At 36.1% G+C, this 20,691-nt stretch overlaps 2 protein-coding genes across 2 annotated transcripts; one reads left to right on the forward strand and one right to left on the reverse strand.

The window, feature by feature from the left end:
* Window positions 1-10,858: 10,858 nt before the first annotated feature.
* Window positions 10,859-15,215, forward strand: LOC126608393 (zinc finger CCCH domain-containing protein 34-like). Its single transcript, XM_050276269.1, has 7 exons — window positions 10,859-11,371; window positions 11,532-11,674; window positions 11,984-12,049; window positions 12,253-12,372; window positions 12,489-12,794; window positions 12,869-13,186; window positions 14,116-15,215. The coding sequence occupies exons 1-7, from the start codon at window positions 11,284-11,286 to the stop codon at window positions 14,503-14,505; spliced, it is 1,431 nt and encodes a 476-aa protein (XP_050132226.1). The 5' UTR covers window positions 10,859-11,283; the 3' UTR covers window positions 14,506-15,215.
* Window positions 15,216-17,123: 1,908 nt separating this feature from the next.
* On the reverse strand, window positions 17,124-18,432 carry LOC126608654 (ethylene-responsive transcription factor ERF086-like). Its single transcript, XM_050276613.1, has one exon. The coding sequence runs from the start codon at window positions 18,333-18,335 to the stop codon at window positions 17,325-17,327; it is 1,011 nt and encodes a 336-aa protein (XP_050132570.1). The 5' UTR covers window positions 18,336-18,432; the 3' UTR covers window positions 17,124-17,324.
* Window positions 18,433-20,691: the final 2,259 nt, after the last annotated feature.

The raw sequence follows: 20,691 nt of genomic DNA on the forward strand, positions 1-20,691 counted from the left end.
AAATCTGATTAGGCTTCTTCCTTATGGAAGTTTAATTGATTTAAAATCTATAGTTTAGTAAAACAACTTCAAATGTCCGTAACTATACCGTTAGAATCGGGACTTGCAAACGGCTTTCGCCTACACATTCGTGGTTTCAAGATCTATTCGAAAAAATAAATTGTGACCTTGAAAGGTCTACAGATTTTAAATAATTAATTTCCAAACTTCAAACTTCGTAACTAGTTTAATTAAAATCTAAATTCAAACAATTTAAAATAAATTCTAGAGAAATAATATAAAATCTCAATAATACAAATACGTAGATTATAACAGTGAAATCCAGGAACGGGATTTCACAACTTTGGACTCTCCAAGATGACAATTTAGTGTTCATATGATTAATCAGGCTCTTTCTGCCCTCTAATGCTTCAAGGAAGCTTATAACTTTATCAAAGACGAAAGAATTTTTAATGTGCTAAGAAGGAAGAACATGTTTCGGTACACTACATACTAAAATAAAATGATGGAATACTTCAAAAAAATTCAAACAATTATTTTATGACATTTGATATATCTAACAATGTTCCCGCTACTTTGAAAAAAATCTCCATAAATTGGCTCATTCGTCTTGTATTTAAACTTGGGTAGGGGAATATCCGAATATGATTCGATACTAAACAATTATGGTCACTTTTACAAATTCACTCTCGTCACGTCAAATAAAAAATGAAATAAATTATTGATAGATACTTTAGTATTATATGTAAATTGAAATAAAATACAATTTTTCAAAAGAAAACATAATTTAGTATTTAGATGTAACTTGTCGGTGACGAACACCTTTTTCCATTTATGGTAACAAAATGAAGCCCACTAATGGAAAGCTAGATATTTGTTGACAGCCCAATATTGCCATAGATCAGTAAATGCCCACCACAAATTCACAACAAAGTCCAAACTCCAAAGCCTTTGGACCAACAAAAACTTACACAAAAAATTTAGGGAAATTTTATTTAAACTCATGTATCCTCTTTCTACACCCAACTTAAATTTTAAATGTTAATTGTCTATTTTACCATATTACATAATTACTATTAAACAGTGTTCTAAAAATCGGCCTAGGCGGCCGCCTAGGCATTGGGCGGAGAGGTGCCGCTCCGATTAGGTGCCAATCGGTGGAGAAAAGCGGGGATGTGTTAGGCGCCCGTCTAGGTGTTCCTAGGTGCTCCTAGGCGGCCTAGGCGGTGTCTAGGCGGTGGTGCTAGGCGGTCTTGTCACTGTGTTGCCTTCTTTCGAGCTCGCAGTCGTCGTTTTCTCATTGCCTTCCACCTTCAGTTGCACCCGGACCTCAGATCTCCAACAAAATTCGACAATGAGGGAGTGAAAGAGAGAGAGGGAATGAGAAAAAGACGATTTTCCACGAAGAGGGATGGGGGAGAAAAACGATTTGCTGCGAAGAGGGATGGGGGGAGAAAGATAGCGCTGCAGAGAGAAATCAGCAGTCTGTGCAGATGAGATAGAGAGAAAGGTGGGGGTGCGTGCGGCTTTGTTCTCTAGGGTTAGTAGGTTTTTTATTAATTAAAAGTTTATGGACTTTGCTTCAAGATTTGTAGCAGGCCCACTTTTAAACATTTAAACAAAATAAGACCCAATAATAATTATGGTCTTAAAAAAACTCTAAAATTTTATACAATACTTATATTTTATAACAAATATTTATTTTGTATGTTTTGTATTTTATTTTTTTCAACAAGTATGATTTTTGTGTGTATAAAAATGGACTTATTTATATATTATATTATAAATTTATTTAAAAAGTACATATCCGCCTAAGCCGCCTAGGCTCCCACCTAGACTCCGCCTAGCCGCCTAGGCGCTAGGCGTCAGCCCGCCGCCCGACTAGCGCCTAACGTTTTTTAGAACCTTCCTATTAAGTACCAAATAAAATTAATAATAAAACTCAAATTTATCAATAAACCTACACACTATAATTAAACACTAGCATCATTCTATGTTATTGATAGATAGTGATTTTGAAGTTTTAAATCCTCCAATTAAGGTATGACTCGATTTATGAATATTTTATTTGTTTGATTTAACTTTTTTTCGGAGTTTACAAGATGAGTATTTGGGTTTCAATTTTTTTTCCATCAATCCCGCATAGCACCCTTTGTTAAACTTGCTGCAACAATAAATTGTTGCAGACTCTCTCCCGGTGTCTGTCTGCACCCCAAAACGAAAACACCCTCCAATACAATTTCTGATGATGATGCTGCTAATACATGTATGGTTGCTGTTGTCCTGTGTCCACATGCCGTCCAATACGATTTACATTCACCCGTGCATGCATATAATGTTGCTGATGGTACATGTATGGCTGCTGTCCTATGTCCACATGCCCTCCAATACGATTTACATTCACCCGTGCATGCATATAATGCATACAACACGAGCCCAAATGTTGCAACCAAATCTGATGGAAATTACCAACTAGCTATTGTTATTTGAAATACTGTATACATGCAATATTTTACTTAAACGTGAACAAACTCACTTTTTATTCTTCCCTCTGGTGTTTCTAGTTAGCCTACATGAAATTTAATTAGCAGGTAGCTCAGATCAATGCTTGAAGACACTGATTTAGGAAATGAGTTGTCCACAATCACTTCGGATAAAGAATTAAATAGCTAACAAATCCACCTACTAAACCTTGCATGATACCCTTTCAAAAGCTAAAATCATTGGATGGCTGCACAATGTCATTAATAGAGTTAAGAGTCAAATGGGTGTAAAGATAAATTTGCATATTGAATTAGGTTTGTAAGGGTATTTTAGATAGTAAATTTGGGTTTAAAGATATTTTGATAGTTTAGTTAAAAATCAAATGAGTGCAAAAAGTAAGTTAGGTGTAGAAAAATGTTACATGGGTTTAAATAAAATTTCTCAAAATTTTGTTTATAAAAAAGAAAAGAAAAATCATTAGCACACAAAGCTCGCCCACATTTAAGGTTTTTTTTAAGTAAACGATATTATCTATAGTAAGTGAGACAGAGTAATTTAGTTTCACAATAAACTAGTTATAATGTGGTTCAAATTTACCTTTTGCAAAAATCAAACCTAGAATCTCTCACTTACAAGTGAAGAAAAATATCACTAAGTCGTAGTACTAAGTGGCTCACCGACATTTGAGTTGATAAGATACGATTGCTACAGTCACTGGCGGAGGCACCATGAGACTAGGGATAGCCGAGGCCTATCCTGACTTTTGTGCATTTGGAAATTATGCATCTTTCATTTGCTTGAAGCCCTGCTTTTCAAATTCCAAACATAACCCCATCGGTCCATTTCACAATTGAATTAAATATTTTATCTATCTCCCTAATACAAATTAATAGCATTTAAAATCAAAGCAACAATTCACCTTTCTTTGAAGAGTAATAGTTCAGTTTTAGTCATAAAAATTAAGAAACAGTCCTCTTTTACAATGCAGCCAGACTCCAAAACTATTCCCCTTTCTTTTTGAAATCTCATACATTTTATCATCCAAATCCGAAATGTCGTCAACAAATAAGTCTCAAATTTCTTTAATTCTCTATTGTTTCCTCTCTATTCTACACTTACAAGAGAGTTAAGATCGTTCGTAAAATTTTTGTGAATGAAATATTATCGATGCATATATATTTTGGAATTTTAATTACCTTTGATGCATCGTTTTTTAAGAACCTTTGTAAGAGGCCCATCCTCACAAAAAATCTTGGCTCCGCCACTGGCTACAGTTCAAATCAGAGCCATTGCCACCAAATCTTAAAACGTGCCACTCGTGGCCAAATCTTGTCCAAGTCAAACAAACCCACTTTCCCACCTGGTAACCGCCCCGTCCGGTTCCTTCTCCTCCCAATCGCTCCCTCTGGCAACCGGGTGCACCCGGTCACAGATTTCACCTGCTTGTACTGAAGAACTTTGCATTTATGGACTTCTGACGTACTTTGCATTTAAGCATCACTCAGTCTTTCTAGTTTTCCACTAAACCAGACTCTGACATGACGACAGATCCCAGCTGTACATTTCACGGCAAGGGAGCTAATCCGTTGATTCTATCTGATTAATCGCCTCTCAGACGACCTAAGGTATCATTTGGTATGCAAACGAGATTGGACAGGACGGAACGGAATGGAACAGGACGGGACAGGATAGGACGGGACGGAACAAAGAAGGAGCAAAGATGCCCTCGGATGGAAACAAAGAGGAAGAAGAAGGAGATGGAGAGATTATAATTTTGTGTTCCACGGATGTGGAACGAGTCGTTCCAGGGGAGTGAGGAGGAACGAAAATTCACCCAAAATTTGTTCCTTGGAACAACGCGTTCCACCCGTTTTAGGCGCACCAAACGTGGAACGGAACGCCTCGTCCCACTTCGTTCCATCCCGTCCTACGTACTAAACGGTACCTAAGGGATGGTGGAGTTCAAACTGAATAAAGATCGAGCACCACATGCTGTAACAGAGCGTGAATAGCACGCTGAGCAACTTAGACAAACAAAACTGAAAAGAGAGGCTCGGGTTTCCAGGCAATTCATTGTGTGTCCGTACATGGCGTACGGATTCGTTGACGTTTCTGCTGACGCACACTCTGTGTGAGATGGCGCACACTCTGTGTGAGAGCGTGGTTTTCGATGCATTTAAGATCTCAGTGAGGTTTTAATGCATTGGTGTGGTTGGTTCATACATAAATATTTTGGTCAACCGCAATTTACTACTTTGAAATTTTTTGGTTTTCAACATTTGGTGCATCATGTTTTTTTCGTTCTAGAGTCATACCTAAAATCATAATTCTACAATATTTTCATACATTCATTAAATTTTTTGTTAAGACCTCTGTTAACTGATGATATGGCACCCACATAAACAATGACTAAATGTCACGTGGATATTAAAAATTTAAAAATTTTAAAAAAAAAATTAAAACATTAAAAATGAAAAATAAAAACTAATAAAAATTAAAAATGAAAAAAAAAAAATGGGCCTATTCTTACCCACCCCCGCACCCAACCAACCATCCCTCCCTTCTTGTTCTCTCCTCTGCACCGACCCACTTAACCCTTCCTCCTTTCTCTCTCCATGGTCGCTGCCCACCCTACCCGAGCATCACCCACCAACCGTCTTGATTCACAGCCAAACCCGTATCCGGATTCACCACATCCGCCTCCGCCATCGTCATCACTCCCGGCCTTACTTTCAGCCTCGCCTGCTCCATCACTGGTAGTTTGTTCCATTCTGGCTTCCATGCGCATGACAACACGATTTGTCTTGGTCATCTCGTACCCGTGACCCACCACAAACCCTAGGTTTCATCTCTGCAAAGTATATACCTTGTTCTCTACAAAAAAAAAAAATTGGAGAAGAAGCAAATCTTTGTCCATCTGTGTTAGGAATCGAAATTGAAAAAACAAATTGAATTTGTATAAAATTGAAGAAATCATATTTGGATTTTGGTTTAGTGGGAGTAGAATCGGGCGACTGTGCGGTTGACTTCGATGAGGGCTGGTGGTTTCAAGAGGGAGTTGCAGATCTGGGAGTTGTGAAGGGAGTGAGAGCCAAGAAGGAAGCTCTTATTCGATATGGCTGAGTTTGTGTTGGGCGGGCGCATAGGAAAAAAGAGAGAAGGGAGGGAGGGCTGGGTGGGAGCGGGGTTGGGTAGAATAGGCCCCATATTTAATAATAATAATAATAATAATAATTTTAAATTCTTAATTTTTAAATTTAATTTTTTTTAATTTTTTAATATCCACGTGGCACTTAGTCATTGTTCATGCGGGCACCACATCATCAGTTAACGGAGATTTTAACATAAAATTTAACGGATGTATGAAAGTGTCCAACTTTAGGTACCATTTTGGGACGAAAAAAATTAATGTACTAAATGTTGAAAATCAATAAATTTCAAAATAGTAAACTGAAATTAATCCTAAATATTTACTTGGGTTGCAATTTTTTGTACCAAATTTCATTAGCTTACAAAAAAAGAGCGTAAACGACTGTTTTCTAGTGATAAGCATGTACTTTTGCAATTATTATATTTTAAATATGTCATTTCAACTAATTTGACAAGAATGTTTTTTTTGTTAATGAAGATTTTATTAAAAGTGGATAGCAGCAACAATTTAAGGAAGACACTTATGTTTAATCCTTGCTAAATTGACATAATGTATTATGTGAGCATGACGTCAATATAGTAAAATTAAATTATCATTATCTGTACTCTTATAAATTATATTTTTCACTTCTTTGAGCGTATAAGTAAATGCAAGTGGATAGTAAAAAATGCCACCAAATATGTTGGTTTCTAAAGTTTTGCAAGACGATTCAATTGGTGTTGCTTTATAACTTAATATTCTCACCTTTCAAACTTGATGCCACTAAAAGACGTACCTAAACCTCATGATGCATGCAAGAGTGCAACATTGTGTCCGTATTAAAGTGTTACACTGTATGCGTGCAAGGTGTGTTGAATCAAGGCATAGCGTTTCACGCCCGCAACTTGCCCAATTACTTTTTTGTTATGTTTGTTTTTGTAAGAGTCTCCACTATAACTACCATGCTTAGTCCCTAATAGGGATGGGCAACGGTTATGATGGGTGGATAACCACGGTTATTTATCCATAACCATTCATTTTCATACCTGTATAACCGTTTACATGTTAGGTAATTGTCTAAACGATTATACCCATACCCATAACCGTTTATAAACGGCTTACCATACTCATAACCGTGTACCCATTTAACCGTAACCGTTTAATACCCGTTTATCAATTTATCATTTTTAAACCCGTTTATCCGTCTACGTGTTTTTTTTAACAACTTGAAAATTAAAAAAGAAAAATTTGTCATAATTTTTTTTTTCTAACAATTAAACACCGATTCATCATACATTTCCACATTTTAATTTTTTAAGTCCTTATACCATTCCAATAATTGAAATAATAATTTACAGACGATATTTTTAACTATTAGCAATGAAGGTAATATTAAATTTGCTAAGTATTATTTGGTTACGAAAACTATTAAAAGACAGTATTCTTGGGTTATTTAACTCGGAATGTAAAATATTAACATAATATATATCATGGACCATGAAATTTAAAGTGGTTAAGGAAAACTATATTAGCTATAGAAATCATGCACTATAGTCAATAACATTGATCTAAGTTTTGTCCGATAGGGAACATGATTTGTGTTAATTTTACATATATAAAATAAATCGGTAAATGGTTACCCGTTTAAAACTGCGGTTAATACACATAACCATCCATTTAAATTTTGCAGGTAAACGGTTATACCCATAACCGTTTATTTATCTAAACGGTTACCTATAACCATAACTGTGAAATTTAAATGGGCAGGTAAACGCGGTTATTCATAATCGATAGGTATTTTTGCCCATCCCTAGTCCCTAGTCACATTTTTAATCACTTTTACATTTTGTCATTTAAATAATATTTTACAAAAACAAAATTTGTAGTGATTATCTTTTGTTATCCAACATTCATTGGAGGTGAAGAATGGACTCACGATTCGGCTATCATTTCACGTTTACATGGGCTTCTGTTTGAGCTATTTTCACACTTTCTTGCTTTATTTTATTGTATTTTTGTTAGAAAATTGTTACGGTACTCCAAAAATCTTTTTGTGCACTTCAAATTTTATCTATTTAGAAAAAAAAATACTCTTACGAAGACTCGAAGAGCGTGCAATTATATTTTTTAGTACCAAAATTAATTCCCTTTTGGTATATCAGTTTTAATGTTATCCATGTTATTTTCTTACTAGGTTTTAATATATAAGCTCCTTAAAACTTACTGATAAAAAAATACTTACCGTTCGAAGGAAAAGAAGCTCATTGAACCAACTGTTATTGCATTAGATTGTTATTACACATTATTTGAAATTTTTTCTCTCTAATTTGAATTTTAATTCTTTATATATATTATCAAGAGGTCTAAAACACAACAAGTAGGGGTGGACATTATAGTGGATCAATCCACCAACCTAACCTAAATATGTTGAGTTGCGTTGGGTTCTAAACTTGAAGAAATAATCTTCCAGTAAAAAGCCAACCACTCCATTTAATAGAAGAGCTGCGTTGGATTAGAATGGTATTATCGGATTGAAATCGACCAAATCGGTTAACAGTTCTTAAACATACATGTATATCATATTATCTCATAGACATTAACTTGTATGTTTAGACTTGATTCGAAGGATGAAATTATGATGAATTTCAATATTAAGTAACATTTAGTGATTCTACAACACCAAATTTACATAATTTAGGCCTAGAATAACACAACCCTTGAATATTTGTCATGCATACTCACATTAACTTGTAGATCCCTGCACAATCTAACCCACCTAAATATGGTTTGGATGGGTTAGTTTGTTACTTAGGTGACAATGCGTTAACTTGCAACAAATGCAAATCCTAACCTTTGAATATAAGTCACTCATTCTGACATTAGACATGAGAAAAAAAAAAAAAAAATAGGCCCAATCCATAGAGCTTGCACAAATTAACCTGCCTAAAAAAGGTTTTTTTTTTTTTTTTTTTTTTTAACAAACAATATTATTTACACTAAGGGGGATTGGGGGAGGGGCGAGCTTAGCCTCACAATAGGCTAGCAATAATGTGGTTCAAATTCGCATTTGACGGGAATCGAACCTAAAACCTCTCACTTACAAGTGAAGAGGAATACCACTAGACCGTAATACTAAGTGGCTGCCTAAAAAAAGTTTTGGTAGGTTGGTTTGTTCATTTACTTAGGTGAAAAATGTGTTTCCACAATGTCATCTGAACTTTGAATATCTGTAATTCATACTCATATTAGATATAAGATAAAAAAACAATTAGACCCGATCAATCGAACTTGCCCAACCCAACCCACCTAGAAATGATTCGGGTGTATAAATTTGTCCATTTACTTAAGTTACAATGTGTTTTAACAACACCAACCTGAATCTTTTGGGTTGGCCAACAGGTTGGAGTCCAACCCGAGCCAAATCACCTAATGCCCATTGGTAAAATGAAGACAATTTGCACTCTTATTAAACTAAGATGATATTTTACATGGATATAATGTCAACACAAAAATGTTCACGAATTGTTAGCATTGCTTAGGCTCTCTTAAAAACTAGTTGAGAGAGATTGATACATACAATGAATATTTTAGCAGACGACAATAACATTTCTTATCAAACTGTTACGACGTATTTTCTATGCATATATTCAAGTGATAAAACTCAACTTGTAAGTTTATATCATTAAACTATTTTACATATTGCAAGAATGTCATGTCATTCTATATAAAGTGAGATTATATAAAAATATGCATTTTATTTGATAATTGATCACAACTTTTTATTTCCCTACTTAAAAATATAGCATGTTTGACAAATTTAAGGTTAGATCCTTGATCCCTCTGTCAATGCCCTTGAAGTTTATGACAGAACCTCAACTTTCTTCACAATATCACGTTGGACAGACAACAAAATCATGTGTCTCAACATAATATTTTACAAACTTCCATTTTTTACTTTAATTTATATGATGGTAGTGCTATTCACACATTCTTTTTTACTTTACACATACCTATATTAATTTTCTTAAATTTATTCGATTTGTAATAAAAAATTGAAAATGATAAGTGAGAAATAAAAAGTGCCTGTGGAGATGACACCACCCCATGTATAATTTCTATTCCTATTGCCTTTGCATGTACTTTGCAGTTCACCTGCAGAGGATTAGTTTAATCACATCATTACATGTCTGTGGTCATACTTTTTATAAAATCTTGCGGCAAAAGGACAACTCTGTGTCTGTCATCTTCCCACAGTTGCATGGACCTCTTTTAGTCACATGTCAAATTCCAGGGACATTACAGTCATTTGACACTCCATTACCCCTAAAACTGTCATGGGCTACCTGTACCTGCTATGGGCAGTGCTAAAAACTCACACCAGTTCCTTCTTTTTGGCTTGTGGTATATTTTTTATTATTTATTTAATATATACTAGCAATTGTACACACAATATGCATGTGTTTATTATTTTTTTTAAAACAAAGTTTACAAAGAGAGAAAATATAAAATGATTGCTAAAACCTCTTTTAGCGACTGTTTTTAGATAATTATTTTGTCACTAAAAATTTATTATATTAGAGAAAAACGTGATATGGAAAATTTATTATTTTGTTTTTAATTTATTAATTGCATATAATTTTTATTTTGGTTATTTTTTTTTAATTTTGTTGTTAGTTTTGCCGATAGAGTTAATTTTCTCAATTTTTTTATTTGATAAAGAGAGCTTTGTCAATAAAAACTTTTTTTTTTCAATAAATTATTTAGATAAACAAAACTAAATGCAGTATACATACTATGTGTGTGATTTAAAATTTTTAAAAAGAATTAAATTTAATTTATGTAAAAAAATTAGTGGATTGGGGAAGTTAAAAAAAGTGGAAGGAAAAGTAGACGCGGGTGCAAATGAGAGAGAGAGAGTGAGTTTAGTGTATTGATTAAGCGACATGGTTAAATTTGTTTGTTCGAATTACTTTAATGACCACTTTTTATCTTTTCTAATATTTTCTTTAGTTATGTATAAAAGAGTATAATATTATTTTCATTAGTTTTTTGTTAACAAACTTGGTTATATTAATTTGTAGTTTAGATAATTAATTTAAAGAAAAAAGGAAAAAAAAAATAATGGAGGGTAATACCGTAATGTTGTTGTATATTTGGCGCGTATGTAAACCACGAAAGGAATCAGACTCAGAGGAGAGAGAGAGAGAGAGAGTGATTAAATAAATAAAAAAGAAAATGAAACCTCTCAAAATTAAGGAGAGAAAAGTAAGAGAACAAAACCGAAAAACGCTTTGAAAACATATAGAGAGAGTACTCAAAACCATAACCAAAACTTTAAACTGGAGGAGGAGAGAGAGAGAGAGAGAGAGAGGAGGGAGAAACACACATACAGTGTTTTTGTGTGTGTGAGGAGAGAGAGAGAGAGGGGGGGAGAGAGAGAGAGAGAGAGAGAGAGAGAGAGAGAGAGGAGCCCTGAAAATCCAAGCCCTTTTCAGAATTCCATCTCTCTGATAACCCCATTTGATCATAATCTCTCATTCTCCCTGTACAGAGAGAGATTCAGGAGAGAGAGGGGAGAGAAAGAGAGGAGAGAGAAAGAGAGAGAGAGATTGTGGAAAAAGTAGAGATATTTAAGTGAAGAATCGAAGTGATTTCAGTGTGACCGTACAATGGAGCGGTACGGTCGGACCGCAGAAGGGTCACAGTCCGATCCGTCGCGGGAGTGGAACATTCCGGGACCCGAAACAGGGCTGGAAGGTGTGACTCTTCTCTCCCCAATACACTCTGCATTTCAATTTCGTTCGAATTCGGATTCGATTTCGGGTTTCGGGTAATGCGATTTGGTGGGTTTTGGGGCGAATGCGGCTCCGTTTTTCCGAATTGGGTATTGATCCTTTCGTTTTGTGTGATAATGCAGAGCCCATGTGGCAGTTGGGGCTCGGACCCGGGGAATCGTACCCGGAGCGACCCGACGAGGCCGATTGCAGTTACTACTTGAGGACTGGGATTTGTGGGTACGGCTCTCGGTGTCGGTACAATCATCCCCGTGATCGCAGTGTGGTAATTTTATTGAATTGCCCTTTTTTACTGCTTTAATTGGTTGATTTGGGGCTTAATTGGATGGTGATTGATTGATTGATTACCAGTGTGGTGCTTTCGTTTTTGGGGTCGAATTTGTTTTGATCTTGTGTGTTAGTAGAGATATTGTGGGTTTCGTCTGTAGGTATTAAGCAATTTGATTAGTGGGATTGTTCTGAATTTGTTGAATTTCAAGTCGTTGTGGAGAAAATTTTAACTTTTTATATTAACGGTTAATGCTGATATGATTTCCTGTTTACTAGTTAAGTTTGAGCGGTACATATTTCTCAGGTTATCGGAGCGGCAAGAACTGGAGGATTAGAGTACCCTGAGCGAGCGGGCCAGCCGGTGTGCCAGGTACTTAACTTTTTTTCGAGTTTAGGCCAAAATGTTGCCTTGGCATAGTATACATTTACAGGATTCCAGCAGATCACATATTCAGCTTCCGGTCTCATGTGTTCTGCATAGAGTAACATCCTCTATTGACAATTGCATGCTTTGCTGTCCTGAAAATTTGTGAATCCCCTTTGTTTGATTGCTCTGTGATTCTTTGATGGCAGTATTATATGAGGACAGGGACTTGCAAATTCGGCGCTTCGTGTAAGTACCATCATCCTAAGCAGGGAGGAAGCTCTGATAGCCCTGTTTCATTAAACTATTATGGATATCCATTGCGGCCGGTCTGTAATTCTCAAATTTGAACTTCTATTTCTTCAACTCGTTGTCATATTATAGATCCCATTTCATAATTGTGAGGTAAAGTATTGTAATCATGGATATTTTGCAAATAAAACAGGGCGAAAGAGAGTGTTCCTACTATGTGAAAACTGGCCAGTGTAAGTTTGGTGCAACTTGTAAATTCCATCATCCACTGCCGGCTGGCATACAGCTTCCAGTGCCGTCACCAGTACCTCAAGTTTCACCTGTACCTGCTACACACACATTGTATCAAAATGTGCAATCTCCATCTGTTTCATCACAACAGTATGGAGTAGTATTTGCAAGGCCTCCTTTAATACCGGGGTCATATGTTCCAAACCCCTATGGTCAAGTGCTGCTTTCCCAGGGCACAATTCCTTTCTCAGGTTGGAATCCATATCAGGTAAATAACATTTCCTGCTCCATTATCTTTTAAGTTACATGAATTTCCCTTAAGCTGTTAGTCATGTGGTGTAGGCACTTGCAAGCCAATTGCCCTCTCCGAGTACTCAACCTGGTGTTGGTGCTAGGACACTTTATACCCAACTATCTCCTTCAGCGCCTGCATTTACCGGAATGTATCAACCGATGCCTTTAGCTTCCTCTCTTGGTCTTCCAACTACTAGCCAGAAGGAGCAATTATTTCCAGAAAGACCTGGTCAACCAGAATGCCAGTATTATATGAGAACAGGGGATTGTAAATTTGGTTCCTCATGTAGATATCATCATCCACCAGAAGTTGTTCAATCAAAAACAACTGTTCTCCTTAGCTCCAGTGGTCTTCCTTCACGCCCGGTGAGCCGCCCTTACAAATCCTTTTCAGCATGATGCTTTTAATAGGCATGATCCATGAGCTTGTTTACACAACAACACTCAATCTTTGTGGGAAATATGTGCTGAAATGAGTTGCTGCTGATAGATGGTAATTATTTGGTTTGAAATTATGTAAGTTAGGGCTATCTGGATCATGATGATTTTTGGACCCAGGGTCCATTTTAGGAAGCCTCACTTAGGGTTGGTTTGGTATTGCTGTGCTTTGAAAAAAAGCTGCTGTGAAAATAAGCGGCTGTGCTGTGAGAATAAGCGGCTGTGAAATAAATCAGCAGAGTGTTTGGTAAACTTTTTTGTAAAAGTGCTTTTGGAAAAAAAAGCAGTCAAATAGTGAGTCTTTTCATTAAAGAAGCACTGTAGCTCCGTGTGCTTTGAAAAAAAGCCATTTTTCCAAAGCTGCAAATAGCAGCTTCAGCTTTTTCCTTTGATTTCAGCTTATTCTCACAGCAGCTTCCAAAATAAGCCCTTTTTTTTCAGTTTACCAAACACCTAAAACCCTCACAGCTTTTTTTCATGGGTGCTTTTTTTTTAAGCACCTCACTCCCAAACTAGGTCTTAATTTTGCATCCCTTTCGGTGTTTTTTTTTTTTTTTTTTTTGGCCCTTGCATTTATGCTTTTTTTGTTGTTACTTCTAGGTGATATTGTCTGTAAAGTCTGGTAGTCTGCATTTTTACTAGTTGAGCGTATTATACTACTTATTATGTTGGTTGTCACGATTTTTATTTTTATTAGTTAACATGCTGGCCTTCTTTCTTAGGATGAAGTGCTATGTTAAGTTTGCTTGCTTGTACGTTTTTGTACTGTGAATGCCTTCTTGGTAAGTTATACACTTTTCTGCTAATGCATACTTATTTTTGTCCTCTGTGAATTTGAAATTCTATGTGGTAATCAGGGTGCTCCACTTTGCACTCACTATCAACAACGTGGAGCATGCAAGTTTGGATCCGCATGCAAATTCGACCACCCAATTGGAACACTCAGTTACAGCCCATCAGCGTCTTCTCTTGCTGATATGCCAGTTGCACCCTACCCAGTGGGATCATCAATTGGTACACTAGCCCCGTCATCCTCATCCTCGGAGTTGCGAGCTGAGCTTAGTTCAAGCTCTGGAAAGGACTTAGTTTCAGGCAGAATGTCTTCGTCACTGAGCACTTCGAGTTTATCAGTAGGTTCAACTGTTTCTAAGAGTGGTGTTACCCCTGTGGGTGTCCAACAGTCTTCTCAGGGTTCCGGTCCTTCGAGTGGCAGTGGCAACAGTACAGAGTCTCATAGTTCAAGCTAAGAAAATGTCAAGCAATTTTTCATTCTTCCTTTTTGATCAACTTTCTCCCAAAGCATCATTTTTACCTTTTTCAAGTCCTCCAACAGAGGCTTCATATCTCACTTCCTTAGCATACATCAGTCATGTTCATCTCTGTGTTTATATCATCTTTATACGGCCATCCCTTTTTATCTCGAATAAGCCATGGCCGACCTCCAAAAGTTTAGCAAACCCCATATAGCCTTCCCACCTCTCTCTTCAATAACCTTGAAAGAATTTGCAGTTCCTTGAGGCAAATCCGTGTCCAGATCTTCAATTTTGGAGTGTTATCCTCATTTGTGCTCAATCCTTTTTCAGAATGAAAACAATAGTTCCAGGCGTTCTTGCCTTTCCAATGACCGTGCATTCGTGTCTATCCTTTTCTGAATTTTCCTTTTCTAAACCAGGGAACGAGCTTTCAGTTAAAAACTTGGGAGTTTGAATTCATGTTCCCCCACTTTTTGTCCAAGGTCTATTTTCGAAAACAGAAGCAAATTAAAGACCGAAAGAAGGAAGGCATCACAGTGCTTGCTACTTTATTTGGGATCTTCAGATACATAGTTATATTCTGTTGTGTCAATTGAAATGCTTGACCATGGTTTTTATGTTATGAAATACAAAATATATGAAGAAGCACTCTTTGACTCTGTAATAATCTTTCTCTTCCATTATTTCATTGAGCGAGGAGAAAATCATCTTTGTTACTTTCCTTTACACTGCTTACATACATGCATACATATATGCATGCATTGATACTGTGAAATGACCTAGATTGCATGTGCGTCAGACCAGTTGGTAAGTGAAGTGTGTTCGTCCCTTTGTGTTTAGGTTCAAATACGTCCTCTCTATGTTAGGGCTGGATTGGTACTGTTGTGCTTTGAAAAAAAACTGTTTATGCTGTGAAAATAAGCAGCTGTGAAATAAAGCAGCAGAGTATTTGGTGAACTTTTTTGTAAAAGTGCTTTTGAAAAAAAAAAGCAGTATTATAGTGTTTGATAAACTTTTATGTAAAACAGATATGAAAAAAGCTGGTTTTTCAAAGTTGGGTTTTGCAGCTTTGTGTTTTTTGCTTTTTTTTCATCCAAAACTGTGAAAAAAAAACTGAAGCTGAATGATTACCAAATATAAAAAAGCTCTCAGTTTTTTTTTATAGTCACTTTTTTCAGAATCACCTCAGTACTAAACCACTTAGAGTAGCTTAATATATGTATTGTCTTGTCACTTCCCTTTTCTTGCGGGTACTTGTTGGCAACTCTTTCTGATTGATTATATGGCAGCATGGCCCTTAGATGAACCTTGTTAGAAAGTTGGAAATCCTTTTTCACCCATTTTATTCTTGAAACTAATATAAACTATGAGAAAAATGATTTGAACTCAAGTCTTCGGTGCATAAGAGGGGATGCATTCGCTTTAGCCAACGTGATTCTGTCCACGTCTGCATATGACAACAAAAATCATTGTATGCAAAACTTGGTCCAATTTGGTTCATCAAAGAGTACAAGTTTTGCCTTTAAATTTCTTCCATCCTAAATATGGATTGAAGTTAAAACTGATGGGATGTGCGGTAGTATAGGGAACTTTATGGCTTTGGTCATGTCTTCACACTCCTCCCAAAGATTTTTCACAAGTACCATATGATTGAGCACAAGATATTCCCAAGGAAAAAAGATATCATTGACATGGGGTTTATTTATAGGATAGTATTATTTGCACACTAATTTTTAATTATCTCCTACACACATTTGTTTATTTTTGTCATTAATCTTCTTTTATTCATGTGATATGACGGCCAAAATTTGAGAAGAGTGTAGGAAAAGTAAAAGCACTGCCTTATTTATATATGCAGGAATTTCCCATAATACCCCAGTCTCCCTTCCAAGAAAATGCACAATTACATGGCCAAAAAGCTAAATAATGAGACACATTTTCCAGTCTAATTTATTTGACGGAGTGACCGACAAAGAGACAAGAGGAATCCAGGTTTGAAGGCAATGAACTGTGTTGGGCAAAATTAATGGATCTCCTTACATTACCTTCCAAACCAGTAGTGCTTGATGACCATCCTTGTAAAGAAAAACAAAGGGACAAAAAAGCACTAAAATTAAGTGCTTATGTATCCAACTTTAATCTTGGAGCAGACAAGAACTCTTGGAATATATTTAGGAGCCTTGTATGTTACCTTTACTTTCATAAATTTAGGAGAATATATAGATTTATTCCCTATGGTCACCTTATAAAGTAAGTTGTTGATTGTTGACCGTTAATTATTGTAACCCGTCACTTTTTAATACGAGCGATAATAAAAGAAATAAGATCAACCAGATAAATGTTTGAGTGAATGATATTAACTATTTAATCTACAAGCTTGTTGAAGAGTACCCATATGAACTACAACTTTGCATAGCATACAAACTAGAAAGCATAACAAAAAGCTAGAACCGTTGTTGTGAAAGCACTAATACTTTGCACTTGTGTGGCTGAGAAGCTTAGTGGTCCATGTCTCTTTTTGCATCCAAATTATGTTGCATGCATCTTTTTGTTAGGCTACGTTGTCAGTTAAAGGTCGGGCAGATAGCCGTAAAGATAGACACATAATGCAGTTATTATATTATGCAATAAAGCCATTAAAGTGCTAGCTAATATCATCAAATATTGGTACAAAAATATATATGTGACGAAAGACGTAGAAATTACCATGAAAGAGAAAGGGTTGCAAGAAAAGCTCAAGACACAAGAAAAATAAGTGCGTGCGCATGATTAATTGATAATTTCCATTGGTGCACGTACGCACCAGAAGTTAATCAAACGAGTGAGTGGCCAAACTCAATGACTGCATCACCAATAGCAGGAACTGATGGAGAGCAAGAGAATGAAGAAGAAGATCCATAAGCACTTGACTTTTCGACGATCGGATACAACGCTCCCATGCATCCATCTTCAATCATCATAGGATTGAACTCCCATGGCTGCTGGTTATCCCAGAATCCATGACTGAATCCATCAAAGCAAGGAATCTGATGATCTCCATTGTTGTTATTAGAAGCTGCTTGCACATTCGTAACATCTAGAGGAAATGTAGCAATAGTGGAGTTATTAGGGTTTGCGAAGCTACAATTTTGATCAATTTTCAAAGCTTTTGAGTTTGTGTAATTTGTGGGGTGGTGATTATCCGAAGGAGGCCTTAGGCAACTATCAGGAACAATGCAGGCCAAATAGCCCGAGTTAGAATTACTCGAATCGCCAGAGAAAAAGAAACCCTCATGATCCTCATCATGTGCTGATGATGATGACCTAATATTATTAGGGTTTTGAAATTGGATTTGATCAGACTGAAAAACGTTAGAATGATGAGGTGGACTGTTTTGATTGGTGAGTTGTTGTTTAGCAGTCTGAGTAGTGAAAAACTGTGATTGCTGTGGTAAAAGGGTTTGGACATCAAAGGGTGAGAGGAGAGATTGGAAAGTTGTGTTGTCAGAGTAAATGAAGTTGGTTCTTGCTTGTGAGCCTTTCATGGAGAGGGCAGCTCTGTCATAAGCAAAAGCTGCTTCTTGAGCAGTGTCAAATGTGCCAAGCCAGTGCCTTTCTTTAGTGCTAGGGTCTCTGATTTCAGCTGCATATCTCCCCCAAGGCCTTCTCCTCACACCAAGAAACCTCCCTGGCTCGGCCTGCTTTCGCCTTCCTCTTCTCTCGCCGGATTGAGAGGACGGAGGAGGTGTGCTTCTCTGCAGCACAGCAGCAAAACCCACCTGTGCCTGACCTTGCTCAAAAGCTTTGAAGGGTTTTTCTAGGGTTTTGGAGGTAGACATTGACATGGGACAGAAAATAATAAGAAGTTCTAGAGAAAATGTGAGTGAGTGCAGAAGGATATGAGAAGTGAAGGTTTTGGTTTTGGTTTCTGGATTTTGGATGGTGAAGTATTGGAAGTTGTGAGAAGGGTTTTAAAGACTATGATTTATAATCAGGATGAGAGATAATTTAGTGTAAGTAAAGATATACGTGACATATATTTATTGAACAAATAATGCGTTTTTTAAACACTTGACAAGTGTTTATTAGATGAGAATTAAGACTATGTTTTAGTTATAATATAGAATGTTATGGAGATAAGGAGAAAAGGGGGGGGGGGGCAAGGAAAAGGACATTGCAGATGTCATTCTGTGGAAGACCATCCTTTCCTTTCCACCTACTTTTTTTAAATCTTTCTTTTTCTGATTTCTATTTAATCCTGCATCTCTTCAACTGCAAATAATAATAAGCTAGCACTTGTAGGTGAAAAATAATGTGTAGATTCCCAGTAGTACTTGTCAAAAACTCGAAATGGAGGTCTGTAACTGCTCTAGGGTTTTTTATTTTCTAGCTACAGTCACTTTCTTCCAAGTTCCAATAAAACCCTAGAATATAAATTCTCTATCTATATGTAACTTGCAATTCCATATGAAAATGGTTTGGAAATATACTAACTCATAACACTCTTAAGTTTCAAAGATGTTACTGTTGTGGCTTACATAAGTTTCAAAGATGTTATTGTTGTGGCTTATTTTAATTGACAGGGAGAGAGGGGGCCGGTGGCACAGAGAGAAAATAGAGATATATATGTGTTTGTAGGGTTGTGTAGATGATGTGTTATTTTCCTATGCAGTATCTTTATTTGTAGTAATAAGGGAGGGAATAATCATTCTCCTCCAAGGAATACAAGTTCTAATAGGGTAGAATAACTAGAATAAAATATAATCTAAGATTTACACAATCACACTTAAATACAAAGTTTATAACAGTTATTATTTTATGAGGTAATTATTACATCATGTCTATGTAACTATTGGGATTTGTTTGTTTTATGAATTTAGGGTTTTGAATCTTAATGTGATCTACACACGTGTGGATCTACCGTCTAATCTAGATGAAATTTGACAAGTAAACTTTATGCTTAATCTTGAAAGCTCCATGAACCATTATAATACTAGAACTTATGTTGTAGAACGTCAATGTTTGAGGACTAAGAAGGGACTTGAATTGCCATGCTACGGTCTGGTGATATTCCTCTTCACTTGGAAGTGAGAGGTCTTAGGTTCGAATCTCGTAGATGGCAAATTCGATACCAAATTAGGTTGCCCATTATGTGGTTTAGCTGAACTCCCCCTCCCCCTAGTGTAAAAATATTAATGTACTAAAAAAAAAAAAGGACTTGAATCAATGATGCTTTTTATTTTATTTTATTTCAAAATTTATATTATTATTAAGAGAAATGAGAGAGTTTGACACTATTACAAGAATTGAGGGTAGGGGGAGTTTCGAACTCGGGATGCATGGGTGAAAACCCAACACCCTATGCACTAGGATATTGGACCGCATGCAGAATCAATAATGATGATTGATGACTGGTAGATTAGAAAAAAATAATGTTCTTATCTCATATAAATGGAATCATAAAATGAAAATTTTCTAGATACATAACAAAATATGAGTTGTCTGAACGAAAAAAATGCTACTTTTTACACGTAAGGAGCTAAGTATTTCTAATAAAAAAAAAATCTTCAAAATTTAGATCAATCCTACATATATAAAACCAGCTGAAAAGGAAAACAACTGCGTGGTTTTTTAGTACCTACTCCAAGAAATGAATTCATAATGTACCAACAAAAATGATCTCCAATATTCACATGTAAATCCGCATTTTGTGCAACCAAATTCTTTGTAACAATTCGCATTTTCAAACGGAGCAGTTAAGATTTTTCTCAACTAAATCGAAATTATCAGAGAACAAAACATATTTTATTGAGTTTTTGTGGTCTGCATCTTGGAAATAACCAACCCCACACCAGGACAGAAACAATAGGCTCCCTCGTAAGGAAGGGCCCATCGCTCAAAGTTTTATGCTTGTTTTGTTTTGTTGGTCTATATATGCTTCACCATATAGGATGTTATTTTTTAATTTGTTTTCGTTCGTAGCAGTAGAAAACTAGTAAGAATATGAAATATGCAGAGTGAAATCATGCAGTGTCCACTGACCATATATTTCGTTTGATTTTTTTTATTATTAATTGGGAGCGGCAATTGGAACTTAAAATTTCTTCTAACATTGGAAGAGAATTACTGCTAGATGACCTAGTTGTTTCGTTAATATTCAAGCTTGTTCAGTAATAGAAGATGTTTAAAGTCCTGAGAATC

The sequence above is a fragment of the Malus sylvestris genome, chromosome 16, assembly GCF_916048215.2.
Source record: "Malus sylvestris chromosome 16, drMalSylv7.2, whole genome shotgun sequence".
Taxonomy (NCBI): Eukaryota; Viridiplantae; Streptophyta; class Magnoliopsida; order Rosales; family Rosaceae; genus Malus; species Malus sylvestris.

Bases quoted from the DNA above. Each gene is read 5' to 3' on its own strand.
- LOC126608654 (XM_050276613.1), bottom strand. From the start codon at position 18,335: ATGTCAATGTCTACCTCCAAAACCCTAGAAAAACCCTTCAAAGCTTTT.
- LOC126608393 (XM_050276269.1), top strand. From the start codon at position 11,284: ATGGAGCGGTACGGTCGGACCGCAGAAGGGTCACAGTCCGATCCGTCG. The intron at 11,372-11,531 runs GTGTGACTCTTC...GTGATAATGCAG, and splicing joins ACCCGAAACAGGGCTGGAAG to AGCCCATGTGGCAGTTGGGG. The intron at 13,187-14,115 runs GTGAGCCGCCCT...TGTGGTAATCAG, and splicing joins GTGGTCTTCCTTCACGCCCG to GGTGCTCCACTTTGCACTCA.